This window comes from Petaurus breviceps, unplaced genomic scaffold, assembly GCF_028583685.1.
Source record: "Petaurus breviceps papuanus isolate PSGF00001 unplaced genomic scaffold, PetGlider_PUasm1.0 214, whole genome shotgun sequence".
Classification (NCBI taxonomy): domain Eukaryota; kingdom Metazoa; phylum Chordata; class Mammalia; order Diprotodontia; family Petauridae; genus Petaurus; species Petaurus breviceps.
In genome coordinates, this window is record NW_027185863.1 from 15,553,865 (window position 1) to 15,573,937 (window position 20,073).

At 36.8% G+C, this 20,073-nt stretch overlaps 1 protein-coding gene across 1 annotated transcript in view; it reads left to right on the forward strand.

The window, feature by feature from the left end:
• COL4A1 (collagen type IV alpha 1 chain) overlaps positions 1–16,252 on the forward strand; it is a 213,720-nt gene extending 197,468 nt beyond the window's left edge. Inside the window, exons 49-52 of the mRNA XM_069094111.1 lie at positions 1,216–1,393; positions 5,970–6,084; positions 10,846–11,018; positions 14,731–16,252. Of these exons, the coding sequence (XP_068950212.1) occupies positions 1,216–1,393; positions 5,970–6,084; positions 10,846–11,018; positions 14,731–14,812 (548 nt within the window). The 3' untranslated portion in view covers positions 14,813–16,252. The remainder of the gene's footprint in view (positions 1–1,215; positions 1,394–5,969; positions 6,085–10,845; positions 11,019–14,730) is intronic.
• Positions 16,253–20,073: the final 3,821 nt, after the last annotated feature.

The following is a 20,073-nucleotide window of genomic DNA, read 5'->3' on the forward strand; positions in this document are numbered from 1 at the left end:
GATAGATAGATAGATAGATAGATAGATAGATAGATAGATAGATAGATATGTATCAGGTTGCCTTCATCTATGTTTGACATATGCCTGAAATACTAAAGCCCAGTGTGAGCTAAAAATCATATATATATGTATACACACACACACACGTAAGTTCCTGGAAAAAGCAAATTAAAAAAAATTCTCCATGAAAGGTTACTAAGACAACAGAGTATCAACATAAATATAACTCCTGCTTATTTGATGATTAACATCATCAAGGGCCTCTAGGCATTAGATTGGATAGAGTGCTGGATGTGGAGTCATGAAGACCACAGTTTAAATCCTGCTTCAGACAAGATTAGCTGTATTATGCCCAGTGACCCTGGGCAAGTCACTTAATTTCTCACAAACTTAGTTTTCTCCTCTGTAAAATGAGGGTGTTGGACTTAATCACAGAGGATTTAAGGTCCCTTCTTGCTCTAAATTTATGATCCTATGATTACTAATGATAATAGTAACTAGCATTTACATAGATTTACATAGTATTTTACATTTGTTAGCTCAACTTTACACTTTGGAGGTTATGATTGTTTTGCTATGTTGTATATCAGGAATGGAATGATTATTGAAAAAGATTTAAAACTATTTTCCTTCATTATGAGAATGGTTCCCATTTGAAGCAGAAGACCTCTTGAACAAGTGAGTCAAGGGACGGCCCCTGTTGTTTTTCTGGTCCTCTTCGAAAACGAAGGACAAACACAAGTTCCCATTTATAAAGTACATTACAGTTTTCTAAATATTTTACTCAAAAATGTAAAATGAAGTTATGGTCTGTACAGAAGTTAACATCCAGAGGTTCCCAAACTTATATGGCCTACTGCCTCCTTTAAAAAAAAATACTCAGTGCCCCCCTGGAAATATTTATTTAACTCATTAGCTTTTTTTTTTTAGTTTGGGTCATTTCAAACTACTACCACCCCCTTGGATTGTTTCAGTGCTCCCCCAGGGGGTGATATCACCTACTTTGGGAACTTCTGCCAACAATGGTGAAAAGACAAGAAAGAAAAAAAAAGAAAAAGAAACTTGATATTTTACCTGACAATCACCAGTTAGGACAAGTGGCCCATTTCCTTGTCTACACAAGCCTTTTCACTGAGGAACTTAAAATAGAGAAGCTTAAGCATTTCTCTTATGTCTTTTTCTTAAGCCTGTATTGTTTTTTTCTTACCCATGTAGGTACGGCTGGAAGTTGTCTACGCAAATTCAGTACCATGCCATTCCTTTTCTGCAATATTAACAATGTTTGCAACTTTGCATCAAGAAATGACTACTCCTATTGGTTATCTACTCCTGAGCCCATGCCAATGTCTATGGCGCCCATTTCTGGTGAAAACATTAGGCCATTTATTAGTAGGTGAGTAGAATATTTGATGACTCAGTTTAAAAAAAATGAAGGTACAAATTTTTCTCTAGCTTGGGGCAAGAGGGAACTCTTTATTTAGTCAAGGACTTAATTCTTTTGCTATGTGGTTTGGTGGATATGTCAAGACTTAGTGTTGGATTTTTGATTATGAAAGTTTCATCATGTAAAAGTTGACTTGAATTATTTTGGCCACAAGCCAAATTTTATTTATTTAATTTTTATTTTAACTTATCTAATTTTTAATGAATTTAGATACACAACAGAGGAAGCAGTATCATACTGGATGGAGGGTCAGGTTCAGAGGCAGAAGTCTTTTCTTTGACACATACTAACTGCATGACTGTGATTGAATCACTTAACCTCTCTGCTTTATGCAACCCTTTAAGACATTAAGTTTCAGAGAAGGTACCCACCTTGCTTGATAAGAAGGAATTTCCTCATCTGGGAGTTCCCCTATCTTTATCCCTCTGTTCAGCAAAAGTCAAATTCTGAAGATGAATTGAAGACAAAGCTGTGGACCAGAACACTCATTCTAGTTTCTTTTCTATTGAAGTTTCCTTTCAGTTCTTTTCTCCAGTAAAAGGGCATTGCCTGAATACTGCCTACTTCATCCTGATTGGTCATATTCTTATAATTAAAATATCTTCAAGAAATCTCCACAAAGATGTCCTATTCAGGTCCTACATTTAATGATTGCATAGAAAGTTATTTGACAACATGCTTCAAATTCTGCAATAGTTTCCCAGGCTTGAAATTATATATAAAAAGGGTTTGGATCAGAGCCCTTCTATCTTTTCTTTAAATTAAATGTTGATTCCTCAGAACCAGTTAGAGTTCAAAGAAAACCTATAAACCAATTTGACCAAGCAACAAATAAATAACTTGCATTTTTCTTGTCTTGGGGAAATAAAAGGTAGAAGTCAATAAGAGAGCGTTGAAGGAGAAAAAAAATGGCCAACCTATATGATTTTTAAAAAATTTCTAAGTGATAATTAGCTTCTTGAGGTAAATTATAGGGTAATACCAGTGGTTCATTTAAAGCTATCTACTCAGATTGAGTGAAAAGAAGTAACTTGGGGGTCACCATCAAATAGCATTTCTAGTTGACACAGGAGTACCACTGATTGGGCACCTTTTTAGAATGTGGTCAATTTATGGTGTCAGTGGATGGATACAGATCTTAGAGACAAGTTGGACGCTGATCACATTTCAAGAAAAAAGCTACAGTCGTGTTGTATTGTGAGAAGGAAAGAAAAGGGGGAATGTTTTTCCAGTAAATCATGAAACACATAAAATCACTAGTAAGCTCTCTTCTACCAGATGATATTATATAATGGAATTTTTCTTAGTTCTTTATCCATCTACGTTTCTCATTTTTTCCTTATGCTTTGAAAGAATCATTTTTCTTAGTCTTAGAACACAGAAAAAGAATGAGGCATATGAAATTTGAAATATGATTTTTGTTTAATTTCTCTAATACTGTACATTTTAGGTCAGTTGGTATCTATTTACTACCCTAGTTCTAGAGCAAGGGTGGGGAATCTGAGGCCACGTGTGGCCTTGAGACCACAGGTTCCCTACCTGTTCTAGAGGTTCTCCATATTCAGAAACAACCCTCTTTTTACTAGAAATAAGCCTAAACTAATTTAAATATTGTTTTTCTTCAGTAGTAATATATTTTTTAAAAAACCACCTGTTACCATTATGCAAATTTGAGGTCTCTTACTTCATCAACTTGAGGAACTCCTAGTTTTATAACTCTCTCCACCATTGTGAAAACTCCCTCTACAGCTGTCAGTGACTTAGTAGATAATTATTTCTAGAGAAATGTTTGAGACACTTTAGAAATTAAGTGATTTCTTCAAGATCACATAGCTACGAGGTATCAAAGATTGAATTTGAACCCATTTTCTTGGCAAGGATACTGGAATGGTTGCCCATTTCCTTCTTTATTAGATTAAGAAAACAGAGGTTAAGTGACTTGCCCAGGGTCACACAGTTATTGTGTATCTGTGGCCAAATTAAAATTCAGGTCTTCCTGACTCCAGGCCTAGCACTCTATCCAGTGAGCCACTTAGCTACCTCCATTAGCACAGAGTGTGAGCTTAAGAAATGCTTGCTAATGGAATAATTGATTATTAATCCTGAAAAGTTGTTGGATAAAAATTTGAAAAAGAAAAGAAGAAAAAGAAATTTAATATTTTCCCTAAGAATCACCGGTTAGGACAGGTGGTCCATTTCCTTCATCCATACACACACCTTTTCACTGAGGAGCTTAAAATAGACAAATTTTTAGTTTTTTAGTTTTAGTTTTGCTTGTTTCTGCTTGGAGTTGATGTAGTCAGAGCCTGTCCTTTGGAGTAATACTTCATTGAATATCTTCAGAAAATTAGCTCTATGTTAGTGTGCTAAGTGGAAAGAACACTGAACTAAGAATTAAGGGAAAATGGGTCTAGTTCTAGTTCTACCCAGGATAAATTAAATAATCTTTATGGGTCTTGGTTTCCTCATAAATAAAAGGAAATGGTCCAGTCAAATCAGTCAAACTCAAATGGAAATGAGAGCCACTTAACCTTATGGAAAAATTCCTTCAAGCTTCTTAGTGACCATATATTAATATTATCTTTATCTTCTCTTTTTTTAAATTAAATGTTATATTTATTTTTATTTTACATCATTCATTTACACAAGATTTTGAGCTACAAATTTTCTCCCCGTCTTTCCCCTACCCACCATGCCTAAACAGGAATCCCACTGCATACCCCCTCCCTGATCTGCTCTCTCTTATATCTTCCCCCATCCCCCTCTGACTTTCCAGTAGGGCAAGATGTCTCTCTATACCCCAGTGCCTGTACATCTTATTTCCTCTTGATCTTCTTGTATTTTATTTATTTTGCTAAATATTTCCCAATTACAATTTTAAACTGGTTCAGATACATACGATGATAGTATGGGGCCATGTCAGTAAGATTTCTCCCAAGAGGCAGCATGGTATAATGGCTAAGAGAGAGGCCTAGCCTCAGAACCAAGAAAACCTGGGCTCTAGTACTCCCTCTGATACACATTACCCTATGGCCATCGGGAAGTCACATAACTTTTCAGTACCCCCAAGCAGCAATCTAACACTTTATCTTATAGATGAGTTGGCAGTCTGCATGGGCAGCTTTGCCTGTGCGGGTCCCATATTGAATTGCAGCCCCGTCTAGTTTTAAAATTCTATGGTTTCATCAGCTTTTCCAAGCTGTCCAACTTGTGGGTTAAAACTACTCCCCAAACAACTTCTTTATTACTGAGGGAGACACATTATATAGGCAATGTCCCTCTCCTGCTGTATTCTTGTTTTCTCTTTGGCAAGCAGATGGCAGCAGCTGTATAAGGCCAATTTCATGAAACCTTTTAATTCATCTGCATTTGTGTGAATAAAATAGAAAATGGCACACACACAGACACAAAAGTCCACTGAAAATCAAATGACTAATTTAAGTTCTCCACCTACTCTTCATGTATTTTCATGCAAATGTTCTAGCAGAACTAGGTATAATTATTAACAGCATTTATATTCATTTATCAGCTTTGTTCAGTTTGTGACTTGAATGCAATTGCTTCACTGTCAGTATCTAATTTTTTTCAAAAACAACATTTTTTTAAACGAACCTTTACAAATGTACTTCACTTCCCCAAATGAGAGTATTTTAGTACAAATACAGTATTTTGGATTTGAGCAAAGCCAACGGCCACATATTCTTTTTTATTTATTCCTGTGTGTAGTTCGAGTTTGAACTTGAGAAATTTTTAAAGTCCCTGGGTGGTTTGAGAAACTGGTCTCTAGTCCCCCTCTCATCACACACTTTTTTGCCATGTCTCTATAACTTTAATTTGGTTACAATAATCTTCCTGAGGCCTGGTGTCAAGGTTTTGTTTTTTTTTCCTATCATAGGAGAATGCTCAGGTTTAAAATATTCTTCCCTAGCTATCTTGTTGGATGATTGTACAGACCATCAGGTATGGTGGAAAATATATATTTATAATAAGTTGCCTGAAGACAGTTGGTTTCATTTCTGAAAGATAAGTGGCATGTATTTGTAAAAGTAGTCATGGCATGCTCAGTGATAAATATAACATGATTCAATAAGCAATAAGTAAAGACTTCCAGTAATAGCATATAGTGAAATCTCCATCCCTGGAGGTTTACAGATGGAGGCTGGATGGCCTCTAGGGTATACAACTAGGTCCCAATTAGTGTGAATAATGAATTGCCCCAAGCAGTTGTATTATTCAAATTCACACTGCGTACTTTCAAATTTTTTATCATTTAATATATATATATACATGAGTATATATGTATGTATATATATATTTATATAATTAAAGTCTGAATAGTGTGAATTTCAAAAAACGCAACCATTTCTTGCATGTTGTAGACAGCATTCAAGCTTTGGGTAGGGGTTGGGCTTGGTGAGCTAGCTAATCTGAAATTCCATTCAGTTATAAGAGAAATGAAGAATTCTACTGATAGGAGACCATTTGTGTCAACTGTACTGAATATTTTTGTCCCTCATTCCCACAGATGTGCTGTATGTGAGGCTCCCGCCATGGTGATGGCAGTCCACAGCCAAACAATCCAAATCCCACAGTGCCCTAATGGATGGTCATCCCTTTGGATTGGCTATTCTTTTGTTATGGTAAGTGGTATAGAGAACCATATCTTTCCTTTGGGGGTCGACTATCTTGACCCACTATTCATCCACAAATAACACCAATTTTGTTTTCATTGTAAGATTTTAGTCACTGAACACTCCAAATATGAAGACAAATGAATCACCCACTCCTCATTTCCCTCATTGCTAGTTGCATTTCTCAAAGCACTGCAGCTTTTACCCACTCTTCATTTGGGCATCAATTGTCTCCTTGCTCGAGACATGAGGCTGCTGGGTCTGAGATTTTCTTTTTATCTTTGGAAGTTCAGAACTGGAGCAGAAACCTCTAACACCTTTCTGGAAAATGGAGGAAACATTTACACACCTTCCAATTGCAGCCCTCAGCTGTTCAATTGAATTGTTTCCAGCACAAGCAACGTGACAAGCTTTCCTAAGGAGCTAAAAACCTGTTTGCTTTTTCAGGGGGAAAGAGGATAAAGAAATATGCAGAGATATTGAAGTTTTAATATAACACACAGCTGCCTACTAGTAGAAAGTTTGAATGAGATGGGGAAAATACCTAAAAATTACTGCTAGATAATTTTAACTCATCCAGTTGCAGAGAGGGGCTTTCAGTGAGGTTTATTTTGGGTCCGGTTTCTCCTTGATTGTCATTCAATAGTTGAGCTTTATACTTCCTAGGAATAACTGACTGGCTTTTCTCCTTAATTATTTATGATATCAAAACTGCCCGACTCATTCAACAAATCTTTACTAATTGCCACCGGCATCATGCAAGGTATCAGTGGGACAAAGACAAGAATGGAACTGTCTTTTCCCCAAGAAGCTCTGCCTGCTTTGGGCATACTCAAGAATCAGATAAGTTCTGTTTGACTTGTTTTGTCTGGCTTTTGCTCTAAATGGAGAATATTTTCATATTTTCAGCCTCTTTTACTCACAATCCAGAATACATTTACCTCAATCTATAAAATCCTTGAATTCTTCAAACCAACTTTACTTTGATATTTGCTGACCTTCCCCCTGAAAGGTTGAGATGAACAATTTACTTTCCACACAAATGCCTTTCCTGTCTTGGATCCTTTGTAATCATCTCTTCCCGGCCTATCTGTTATGGTGATTTTTTGCAAGTTGTAGAATTATATTGTTCCAATGAGCCCAGCCCTTTTATCAGATGGTTATTAGATTGAAAGAGGAAGTGACCCCATACTAATTATTTTTCTTGTCAATATTTTTAGAAGTTGCCCAAATAATTAAATACTAAAATTCTCTTTGCATTCCCCCCCCCTCGTTTGAACACAATAGAATTCACTGCATTAACTATAGTAGAATTAGAATTTTTACAGAATAAAATAACATGAATTTTAATGGTTAATATGCCCTTGCCAAAAATGTAGTATACATTTCTCTATTCAAAATGCTAATGCTTAACTTTGGCAAGAAGGAAAACTAAAGGTTCCAAAAGAGACCGTGGAGGAATTCTGATGTTAAAAAAGAAATAAAAGTATAATTTTCATTTGAATGAAATATTGGAATTTTCACTTTGGTGTCACAATAAAGACTAAATGGAATTTGTGTCAATGTAAAAAAAATTTAAACTCGTTGAGTAGAGATGAGGTGCAAAGAGATGCAGGAAAGGATTTTTTTTAGTCTTTCCTATCCTTTTGCCATTCACACAAAAGCCTCGAACATGATTGCCAAAATCAAAAGCATATAGAGATAATGATGTGTTCAGGAGATCAGAATAAGTCTATATATCTGTCAGCAGCTTACCTTATTACAGACTTTTAACCACAGTTTCAAGGCCAGCAGTAGCCATTTCTATAAAGTATGCCAGGCTGCAATTTTTTTTAGGTGGCACCATTGTCTTCCTCTAGTGCTGTCTTCAAAGGAGAAAGGGCAGAGCATTAGTTATTTCTTTTTCAATGTATGGAATGTAGAGTTGGTTTGAAAAGTGAAATGACTTCACCCCATTACAATTAGAAGATGGATGAGGAGTTTGTGAAGGATATTCACATGGCTCAAATGCAAGAATGACCTTCCATTGAGAGGATGCGCAAAGGACACAGAACAAGGTCGGATCACTTTTTCAAAGAGAACTAGGATTCTTTCTTTAGGCTATACCACCAAGTAGGTCATTGCAAAATAATCAACTGCATTTCATGAAATTGAAACACTGATTTTTCTGGAATGAACTCTGAAGCTCCCCAGGCCTTATGTATATTTCTAACATTACTGCAGGCTTTGGGGCAACTGCAGTTTCTCCTGGTTATTCTCTGTGATCATCTAGTTTGTATAGAAAAGTTGATAATATAGCTCCTTATCCACTGTGTGATCAGGAGGAGGCCCTAAAGTAACCAACGTGGGAAGTGGCTTAGTTCAAGTAACATGTTTTATACATAAGGACAAGTCAGATGGTGCAGAGAATAGAGTTCTGGACTGTAGTCAGGAAGATGCAAGTTCAAGTATGGTCTCAGATGATCACTAGCTGTACGAACCTGAGTAAGTCACTTAACCTCTGTCTGTCTCAGTTTCCTCAAATGTTTAATAAGGCTAATAATAACACATCTCACCGGGTTGTTGTGAGAATCAACTGAGATAAAATATATAAAGTGTTTATATAGTACGTGGCACATGCTGTTCAGTCGTTTTTCAATCACATCCAACTCTTTGCGATTCCATTTGGGGTTTTCTTGGCAAGGATACTGGAATGGTTTGCCATTTCCTTCTCCAGCTCATTTTACAGATGAGGAAACTGAGGCAAATGGGGTTTAAGTGACTTACCCAGGGTCACATAGTTTATAACTCAGGAAGATGACTCTTCCTAACTCCAGACCCAGTACTTTCTCTATTATGCCACTTAACTGCCCCCTGGCACATGGTAACTATTATATAAATGTTATATATTATTACTGTTATTTTCATGACTTCATGATATATATCATGTAAACTAAAAACCATGTTATACTTTTCATATTCAGTCTAACCCTGACTGTTTGCTTCTGGTAAATTAGTTTGTCTTTTTTGAGAGAAATTTAATTTGAAAACCAATAAACTGAATAGATTCCTGTTCTGATGTATTGAGAAAATTTAAAAAATGCCATATTGGTCCAGACCCATGATCTTTCCAATCTAAAGTTCTGTCTCTGATAGTGCATGGCACTGAGGTATATTTTGTAAGTATGCAACGTACTATTCTAGTTTTCTTGATGTGAAAATTATCAAAACTATTTCAATTGACAAACTACTTCTATAAACCCACCTTTTGGACTTCATTTGACATGCAGACCTTAAACAGGGGTGTGTTTAAATGTTAAATGTTTAACAGGCAGCTCTTCAAGAATGCACAAATAACATACTTTAAGTTTAATTTGCATTGTTAACATTTTCTCCATCACTTTCTTGGGTCTCGACAAACAACCAAGCCATCAAAGAAGCCTTGATTTGTAACATTTGCTGATTTCTGAGGTGTAAATGGTCACACTGAAAATTTAACAATTGGTTCTCTTGAGCCATAGAAACTATCTCTAGCACAACCTCAATAAGCCACAAATCATTTAGAGAGGAGATAAACTCCTTGTGAGATCACTCTGTATGACAAGCAATTACTGCTGAATCTGACAGCCTTAGCCTCTTGCCTTGTGCTAAGTCATTCCAAAATGGTGTAGGCTGACTAGTCTTTGCCTCACACAACACAAGTCTAAGTCTGCCTAGGGAGTCAAATTACCCTTCTGAGCTAACCATTTCACAATATTAGTCCATAAAATCCTATGTGATTTACAGTGGCTGTGTCATCTTCACCCATTCTCTAGTAAAGTGCCATTTCAGAGAGATGACTTAGTCCACAAGGGGCAGTTACAATGCTGTGAGGAAGGGCATTATGCCACTCAGATGCCAGGTTTCTGTGGCTATTAATCTTAAATTGCTTCAGACCTAAGAAAACTAAATGTGAGAGCATCCCATACTTAGCCAGAAATCTGGTCTTAAGAACTCGGAAGCTTGGAGTTTAGTAGGTACTTTGGACATGAATTGCCCAATTCTTCTTCTTTGTTTCTGTACCTTACCTGTGCAGTAAAGTGTAATGGAAATAGAATTATAGAATTAGGCTGGAAGTCAAGTGACCTCAGCTCAAGTCCAAACCCATTTAATGGCTCTGGGACTTGATTTCATCACCTATTAGACAAGTGGGTTGTTGTAGATAGTCTCTAGGTTCCCTTCTGGCTCTAAAATTCTGATTGTGTGTTACTCCTATCTGCTTTAAAAACCAATGGGAGAAATGAGGGGGTGAAAGTTTGGGGTAGAGTAAGACACAAAGAACATTGTTAAATAAAATAAACTTGCCCCTCTGTCTTTTAGTACATTGATGTCTTAACCAAATAGATAAAAATCCAAACTTAATAAACAGATAACTTAAAGGAATAATTATTCTTTGTTCTAGAGAAGGGATTATTATGGATTTTTTTGTATTGAAAAGGTGATTCTATTTATAGAACCCTGATTTCACATAAATTTTTAGGAATATTATGCAAAGAGAGGCACACCCAGATTCCTTAGGTACTGAACTTTGTAGCTTTGTGGTCAGGAAAGGAGGGAATGAGTCCAAGATGGTAGCCTATGAAGTCTTTGTTGTGGTGTTCATGCTTACCATGTATTTAGTAGTTACCACATGAGGTAAGGAGAGACACCAGTTTCCTGATGTAACTGTCCTCCCCCCACCCTAAATTACAATAATACTTATATTCATTTGGGAGAGAATTCTCTGACGTGTGATTTTAATTTGTTTTCCAGCACACCAGCGCTGGTGCCGAAGGTTCTGGCCAGGCCCTAGCATCCCCGGGTTCCTGTCTGGAAGAATTTAGAAGTGCACCCTTCATTGAATGCCACGGTCGTGGGACTTGTAATTATTATGCAAACGCTTATAGCTTCTGGCTTGCTACTATAGAAAGAAATGAGATGTTCAAGTAAGTAGGAATGAACTTTTCTTGATTTTAAACTTTCCCTTTTATTTCTTTCACTATTAATCATCAGAGATCTACTGACATATACCAAAGTAATAATCCAGTTAGTTGTAAAATAATGAAGATGGCTATTTCTTCATTTTGTTATATGGGATATCATTGCCTCAAGCAGATCATAGAAATATATCTTTGGGGGCAGCTTGGTGGCACAGTGAATAGAGCATCGGCCCTGGAGTCAGGAGTACCTGAGTTCAAATATGACCTCAGACACTTAACACTTACTAGCCATGTGACCTTGGGCAAGTCACTTAACCCCAATTGCCCTGCCCTCTCTCCCTCTAAAAAAAAAAAAAAGAAATACATCCTAGAACAGGCCTGGGCTGGTAGGCCTACCTCATCAGTGTACAGATATTAAAACTAGAAGTATCTCATCTCTCTCATCTAGATGAATCCATCAGAAATTGATCTAGAACAATTGAACATATTCTAATATTGCAGATTTTAAAATGAAGTCAAAAGCTAATACACATCTCAAAAAAAATTTTTATGCAGGTTTTCATTACCTAGGTAACTTATGTTGGTTTTTGTTTTGTGTCCTCCGAGTGACTTGGCAAGAGATATTTGTAAATCATGACCATAAAAATAATTTCTGGGCAAATATACCACATTTTGGCCAAAGAGAAAAGAACTTTTATTTTCAGGACCAAAAATTTTTACCTCTACAACAGCTCTCCCTAGTGACTGATAACCTCATTGAAATTAATTTGGAGCTCAGCCCAGTCACTAATGGACAGTAGCATATAATGAACCCTCTATCCTTAATTTAGCACCAGCTGCAGTCTGTGCTGCAGCAGGGCAGAAGGCTGAGGGAGATTGGACAATTACTTACTGTTCATTCCTGAAATAAATACTTCTCGTCCCCGGAGACAAGTCTTTCTGCCTTTACCAAAAGTAATGCTTTTGGGGGAAAGGTCTGTAGAGTCTTGCTATGCTTCTGTCCACCTCCATTCTAGGACTGAGAGAATTTACCTAAAGGTAAAGTGTACTTTGATGATTATCCTTCACAAACAAGCCACTGACACCAGGCTTAATTTATAGTCCATGCAGGCATTTGTGTTGGACCATCAAAACCTTACCATTGACCAAAAAAAAAGGGCGCAAGTTAATCTGAGATGGAAATTTACGAGGTTCCCATGAAAGCAATAAATATGGTGATAGATCCCAATGCTAAGATTTCATATTATAATGTTAGTAGGCATTGCTGAAAATATGAACTTTTGGATAAGAATAATTGATTTTAAAAGTTGCTATGACTGAAAAATTCATTACACAACCATGTGATGAGGTTCCCCAAATTTAGCTAGACTGATCCTTCAATAGGAAAGATTCATACCACCACCGGGCTTGTACTTAAAGCTTCTTCACTTTGGCAGGGCCTGGCAAAACTTGTGCAGCACTCATGGAACCTTGGAGGGTCACTTCCATGCTACAGTGAAGCCTTGGAAGGATAAGATTTTAGTAGAGAGTCACTTACATACCAAGGTCACTCCTGTTCGATGATGAAACGCTGGAGTGAGATTTTAGTAGAGGAGTTTTGCTTTATGTCAGGAAAGGGAATGCCTCCAATCACAAAATACCAAGTCCTTGGAGTATTTCAATCTTGAAGCAATAATTCAATTGAAAACCTTTCTTGGAAGAAGGCCTATTATAATCGATTCCAAAGGACTCTTTTAATGTATGCCATAATGTGTCCGTCTCAAAAATTGCTTGAATTAAGGTGGCCAAAATTCTAGGATTCCACACTTTGCTTACATAAAGGTGGCTATTTTGGTGATATTGACCCATTTACAAGCTTCCAGTATGTAATAATTTCAGTTGTGAAAATAATGAGGAAATTTCAGGAATAATGTATGTGGCACTAGCCATGTAAACTTTAAATGGTCTAAAAATGATTTGGCAAAACCATTTTCAGAGTTCCTGTTTTTTATTTCTCTCACACATTTACTGATTACTTGCTAAGTGCATAGAACCATGACTGTTACTATGGGGTTGTACAAGATTGATCCCTCTCTTAAAGAAGCTTACTGTGCAGTCTAGTTGAGGAGACCAGTCATGTACCTATGAAAAGTTAAACAATGCCAAGTAGTTTATAAAAAAGATTCTCCATGGGTGACATAGATAACAAGTGCTTGAGTTATTGCAGAACCAAGAGAGTTTTCCTGTGTTTCTCCAGGGTTGTTGAGTTTGTCCTTCATTCTTGAAGAGGACCACGGCATCAGGGAAATGATGACATGACTTGTAGTTGACTTTGATTTGAGGGAGGGAGGCCTGTGCAAGATCTCCAGCCTCACTTTCTCCCCCAGTGCCATCTGGGTCCAGTGGCCAGATATTCATAAGGATGACTGGAGATGGGATACAATGGGAGACGCTGGCCCTTTTAGGCTAAGGTCTTCTCAAGTTCTCACTTTGCGTGAGATAACACCCATTCAGTGAATAGGCCTCTTTAAGTAGTTACTCATGGGATGGCCCCTTTAATAAAATATATATCAAACTGGGAGGGGAAGATTCTTAGAATTCCTGGCTAAAAGAGAAACAGTTGCTATTTAGTATTTACATCCACTCTGTGCTAGGAGGGCAGGGACCTATGTATGGTCCAGTCTTTGAGTTCCAGAGTGAATTGGGTGGTCAAGAAATCTAGCCAGTATGCCCAAAGGAAGAAAGGCAGCTTTTGGCCATGGCCCCTGGGCAGAGCACCGCCAGGTAAGGAGGGACAGAAGAAGACAGGAGAGGAGAGATAATTGAGCTGGGCCTGAAGGGTGATTTGGATGGATAGAAAGGTAGGGAATATTCCAGCAATGCATGTACGAAAAGCAAGGTAACGTTGGGGAAGAATTGGGGGACAATAAGGAAGGAGAGCAGGAAGAACAGAAGATTAATTCTGATGGATGGTAGGGGGTAAGGTTGGAGAGGCAGATTTGGGCCAGATTATGTATATCCTTGAATGCCAGACTAAGAGGGGTAGGTATTTTTAAACTGGAGAAGGAAATGACAAACCGCTCCAGTACTTTTTCCAAGAAAACCCCATGGATAGCATCAGCATGCTCTGGTAGAGGACTTCACAAAGAGTCAGTCAGATATGACTGAACCACAAGAAAATTTTAAACCCAAGCCTGGCATAATGAGAGCGATTATTTCCGTGCAAAACGGAAAAGGAGCTTAGAGCTTAACCTTCCTCAGTTTATAGATGAGGAGACAGGTCTCTAGAGTTAATTGACTAGTCTAGGTTCATATAGCTAGTAAGACTGTGGAGTGGAATCTGAACCCAGCTGACTCTACATTCAATACCACAATCCACTTTCCATTTCTTCTCAGTTGTTTTTCAGTCACGTCTGACTCTTTGTGGCCCCTTTTGGGGTTTTGTTGTGCACGTTATTGGGCTGTTTTGCCATTTCCTTCTCCAGTTCCTTCTACAGATGAGGAAACTGAGGCAAACAGGGTTAACTGTCTTGCCCAGGGTCTCACAGCTAGAATGTATCTGAGGCCAGATTTGAACTCAGGAAGTTAAATCTTTCTGACTCAAGGCCCCACACTCTATCGACTGTGCCACCTACATGCCTAATTCCTTGTTGTTTAAAAGAAACTTGAATTCTCACCAGTGTTTGAAATCCCTGATAGTTACGTGACTTCTGAGGGCTATTTGTTTTCTTGATTCCAGGAAGCCTACTCCATCTACTTTGAAAGCAGGAGAACTGCGCACACACGTTAGCCGCTGCCAAGTCTGTATGAGAAGAACATAATGACTCCCAGTCTCAGCTAACGTCACAATATGGTGCTATTCATTTTTTAACAGCAATGAACCCTAGAAATATATCCTGTGTACCTCACTGTTGTCGAATAAGAAAACAGTAAAGTGCCTTATAGGAATTTGCATAACTAACACGCCTTGCTTCATTGGTCCTCTACTTGCTGAAGAAGAAAAAAAAAGAGACAACAATAAGCTTCAAATATCAACATACCAAATGGCACTTTTTATTTAAGAAAAAAAAAAAAGAAAAAGTCTATGTGCTATAATGTACTGAGCGTAAAGCCAGAGCTCAGTCAGAAAAATCAAGAGGTGCTAGGAGGTATGCAGTGATTTACATACTGTTTGACTCCCCCTTGACATTTTTTATTATATTTAGATTCATTTTTGCCCCCTTCCCAGATATAAATGTTGTTTATACCACTGTCTAGCTTTTACCCAAATGGTAGGTCCTTTGATATGTACTTATTGTTCCTGTACAAATAATAGTAATGTAAAAAAAAGTTATGGAATTACCAAATATGATTAAGGAGTAAATAGCCATATCTTCCAAACCAAATGCGTAAATTTATATTTCTCTGCTCTGTGTGGTACTATGCACCTGCTTTTGCAGAAAAACACAACTTTCCTGTGGAATAAAGATGGTCCAAATGTGGTCAGAAATAGATAGATAGATATATATTATATATATTTAGTAATTTATATAGATGTCAGCAATTAGGCAAATCAGGTTTTGGGTTCTAGTTCCACTATTAAAATGAAGCTTATATAAGTTTTCTTCTTTTCAGATTTGTTGTCCTTTAAGTGAGCTATGAAACAATAGAATATTTAATGTGAAACATCAGTTTTATTTCATCATTCACTTAAATACCAAAATTGTATGGTGCCAAAGACAAATCCAGGTTCATGGCTATTGTGTTTAATATAGTAAAACATGTACTTTGAGCTTGCTGTTTTTATTCTGTATTTAATATTTTCAGGGTTTTAAACACTAATCACACACTGAATGACTTGATTTAAAAACTTTAAAAGGCCTTAATCTTATGAGTATTTTTCATTCTCTAGACTGGTATGGAAAACAGCACCATTAAATCCCTATGGCTGCATTTTTACATTTGGGCCATATTCTGCTCAGTTATTCATGAACTATTGTAAAAGTGGTTCTCACTGACCAAAGGAGAACCTGGGTATGTATTTACAAGAAGGCATAATGGACCTCTGTGTCTAAAACAAGATTTCTCTAAGAGATTCCAAAGATTAAAAAAAAATACTAAGGCCATTTCTTAAAAATGTGTATTTCTTAAGAATTAAAATTTGTAATAAAAAATATTTGTGTAAAAAAAGAGCTTTAATTAATTTGTTGTTAGTGTTAACCCAGCGCTTTTAACAAGAAGTTACTGCATAAGTCATTAATAAATTTGCAAGCCTTCCATAACTTATTTTTATTCTGTGTGTCTTCCAAACACGTATGTTTGGGGAAATTGTTTTATGAATTGCTACCTTAATAATAGCCTCTAGAGAATATGTATTAGGAAAACCTGTTACTGCTCAGGTATCAATATGTATGAGTATGTATAAATGGAGCATGTCCATATGATGGGCTATATCTGGAGGTGTGGATTCCAAATCTCATTTGAAGTAAACAAGTAGGAAAATGGGGGAAGAGGGGGCACAAATTTATACCATTGTATTATTAAGCTTAAGTTTATATTTGGTTAAAATAACATAGTTACATATGACTTCTGTACAGTACCTATAGATTTATGAAACATCCTAGAAATCTCATAATTTCATGATCTGTCCATCTTCTTTTTGAGACATACATGTCTTTGATAGTACCTTTTGTCCTATTTTTCATGCATAAGGTATTGGTAACACATTGCAGCTTGGGTACCTGTGTACCCAATATTCATCTTTTCACCTTTGGAGTTTACCTGTAATTTTGATTCCTTCAAGATTTAGGTGTTCCATAATTCAATTACTTGATCAATCAATAAACATTTATTTAGTGCTTATTATGTTCCAGGCACTGTGCCAAATGCTAATGATCCAAAAAGAGGCAAAAGAAAAAAGAAACAAAACAAAACCTAACCCCTGCTCTCAAGGAGCTTACACTATGCAAACAAATATGTACAATGCAAACTATATACAGCATAAATGGGAAGTAATTAATTGAGGGAAGGTATTAGAATTAAGAAAGATTGAGGAAGACTTCCAGTCAAAGAGGACATTTTAGTTGGAACTTAAGGGAAACTAAGGAGATATATAGGTAGTGCAGAAAAGGTATTGCTTCTAGGCATTAAGGACAACTAGAGGAAAGAGCCAAGAGATAAGAGTCTTGCTGATGGAATGGCCAGAAGGCCACTTTCACTGACTTGGAGAGTAAAGTGGGGGAGGGGAGCCAAGTTATGAAGGGCTCTCAATGCTAGATAGTGTATTATGTATTTGATCCTGGAAATAATATGGGACCACAAGAGTTTGTCGAGTAGTATGTGGCATGGTCAGTCATAAGCCGTCCCTGAGAGAATATTAATATTCCAACGGGCTTTTGCAGTAGTAAGCACAAAAGTACTATTCAGTTTCCCAAATGTCATCCTGATCTCCTCAATTCTGGTCTCAGGTCATTGTCTTTCCAAAATAAATGTGCACACACACATGCACAGTTGGACTAACATAGTGGACTGCTTATCTGCCTACATATCTCGTGTGGGCCAGATAATTTGCACAATTCATCCACTTTGTTTTTTCGGTGTGAATGGTTAGGTAATCTTTTTTTATATTGCTGTAGATTTCACTGAGGAGATTTTGTAGCATTCTGGGAATGAATGCAAGTAGAACAATAACATTTGTGAAAGGGAACATTTGGGGAACATCTCTATGAATGGTGATTCATTTTATTTGGACTCTGCAACATAGCATTTTTTTTTTTTTGTGGCACGAGTGAACACCTTAAGTGAACATATGTTTGTTTTGTATGACTTTACACGCATAGTCCTACCTAGTAAGAAAACTCACTTTAAAGGAAGCCACTAAGTTTTCATTATAAAAAATTCAAATCCTTTAAAAATCAATAAAAACATAGTGGGTTCTTATGTTATTCATACCCCAGTCAGTTGTGTGACCATAAAGATGTGAGCTACTGTGCAGGAAGTCATTCACAAGTAGTTAACTGATTTTTTTTTTTTTGCTTCAGTGATGACATGAAGAAAAATACAAAAATGTTATAACCATAGGAATTTTTGAGAGATGTGAGATATTAGCTATTAATGTGAGAATCTGTTTGAAGGGATATGCCATTCTTTTCTTTGTTCTTGTCATGCTTAGAGATAACATGACATAGTGGATAATGTTAGACAACCAATAAACATTTATTAACTGCCTGCTATATACCAGGCACTGTGCTAAATGCAGAGGATATGGGGGAAAAAAGCAAAAACTAGTCCCTGCCCTCAGGAAGCTTTCACTCTAACTAGGAAAATGACATACAAACAAACTAAATCTAGACAAATAGATACTATATAAATGCTACAATTGTTATTATGAAATACTAACTAATACCATGAGCCTGTTGGCAAACCTCTTAAAGAAGTTCCTGATTTTTTTTGATGTTTATAACAGCATTTCCTTTTTATTAGCTCTGAAGCCCCCTTTTTTCAAGCTTTAAGCGTTGCCTACTAGTATGTATACACACATATATCATGTGCACACATATATAAGTACTTTATGGTCTATACACAAATACATATGCACATACAAGGGGGTGCTGGAGTCAATCGAATTGGCTTGTCAGAACCAGTTAGATTTTCAGTGTGAACATTTAAATCCCAGAAATTGGCAAAGGTTACCAAAATCAGGGCTTGATTGACTGGTTTGTGGGTTTTTTTTTGTTTTGTTTTGAGTGCATAGATTTAAGACAGAGTTTATAATGTAGTCTAGACTTAAAATGTGCTGTGTACATGTTTTTTTTGGGAGTTGGTTGTTATATATTTACCAAAACCCATGTATGTATGTACTTGTGTGTATTATAAATTCACATAGCATCCATAGTTCTTCAAGGTTTCCATACTTCTTCCCTTACAACCACCATGTGAGTTGGGTAGAACAAATACAATTTTTACAGATAAGGAAAGTGAGACAAAAGTTAACTAACTTGCTCAAGATCACATAAAGAGTATCAGTGTGAACTAAACTCAGGTTCTTCCAGCTTCACCTGTTGTACTCTTTTAGGACAGTTTTATTATGTGTCCAGAGCATAGTTAATCTAGAAAGATTCCTAAAATATTGTCCTTCTGTCTTTAGGTTTGTGCCTAAATAATCCCAGATGGATGAGAATACATCTGGTTTTTAATGATTCCAAGATAATCAGAATTTCACAATTTTTGTAATTGACTTACCAGGAAACTAACTTTAGGCCTAAATCATCATCTTGCAGATTCAATTCTCTTTATGGAAGTACCTGGTGTTGTAGTGGATAGAGAGCACTGGACCCAGAGTCAGGAAGGGCTGAGTTCAAATCCAACCCCAGACACTGACTAGGTGTGAGATCCTGGGCAAGTGTTTTAACCGCTGTTTGCCATTGTTTCCTCATCTGAAAATGGTGATGATAATAATAGCATTTACCTCTCAGGGTTATTATGAGGATCAAATGAGATAATCATAAAATGCTCAGCACATAAAATGCTCTCACCAGCTATGTGCCATATAAGCATTAGCTATTATTATTTATTAATCAACAATTAATTATTTAATTAAGGCTAATATCATTTAATATTTATTTAAAGGGTTCAAATCTGACCTTAGACATTTACACACTATGTGATTCACCCTAAGCAAGACACTTGACTTCTATTTGCCTCAGTTTTCTTGACTGTAAAATGGGAATAATAATAGCACTTATCTCACTGGGTTGTTATGAAGGTCAATTCAGATAATTTTTTTAAAAGCTTTTAGTAAAGTATTTGGCACACAATACATTCTATATAAAATGCTTGTTTGTTTTCTTTTCCCTTCCCTCTTTATTCCTCTTTGGTGAAAATGACTAATAGCTGCTCACTCTGGCTTGTAGAGAGGAAGCATCATCACGATTAGGTCCCAGCTCAGCTCTCTCCAGGCACACATCCCTCTGTTGTGCTCTGACTATCCCAGGAAAAAGATCATGTTGTACATTCCTCTTGATCTATTCCCTGGAGAGTGCCACTGCTTTCTACTCTCTGCCTCCACCCCTCTTCCCTTCCTTCTTGCTCTGCACACATTTAG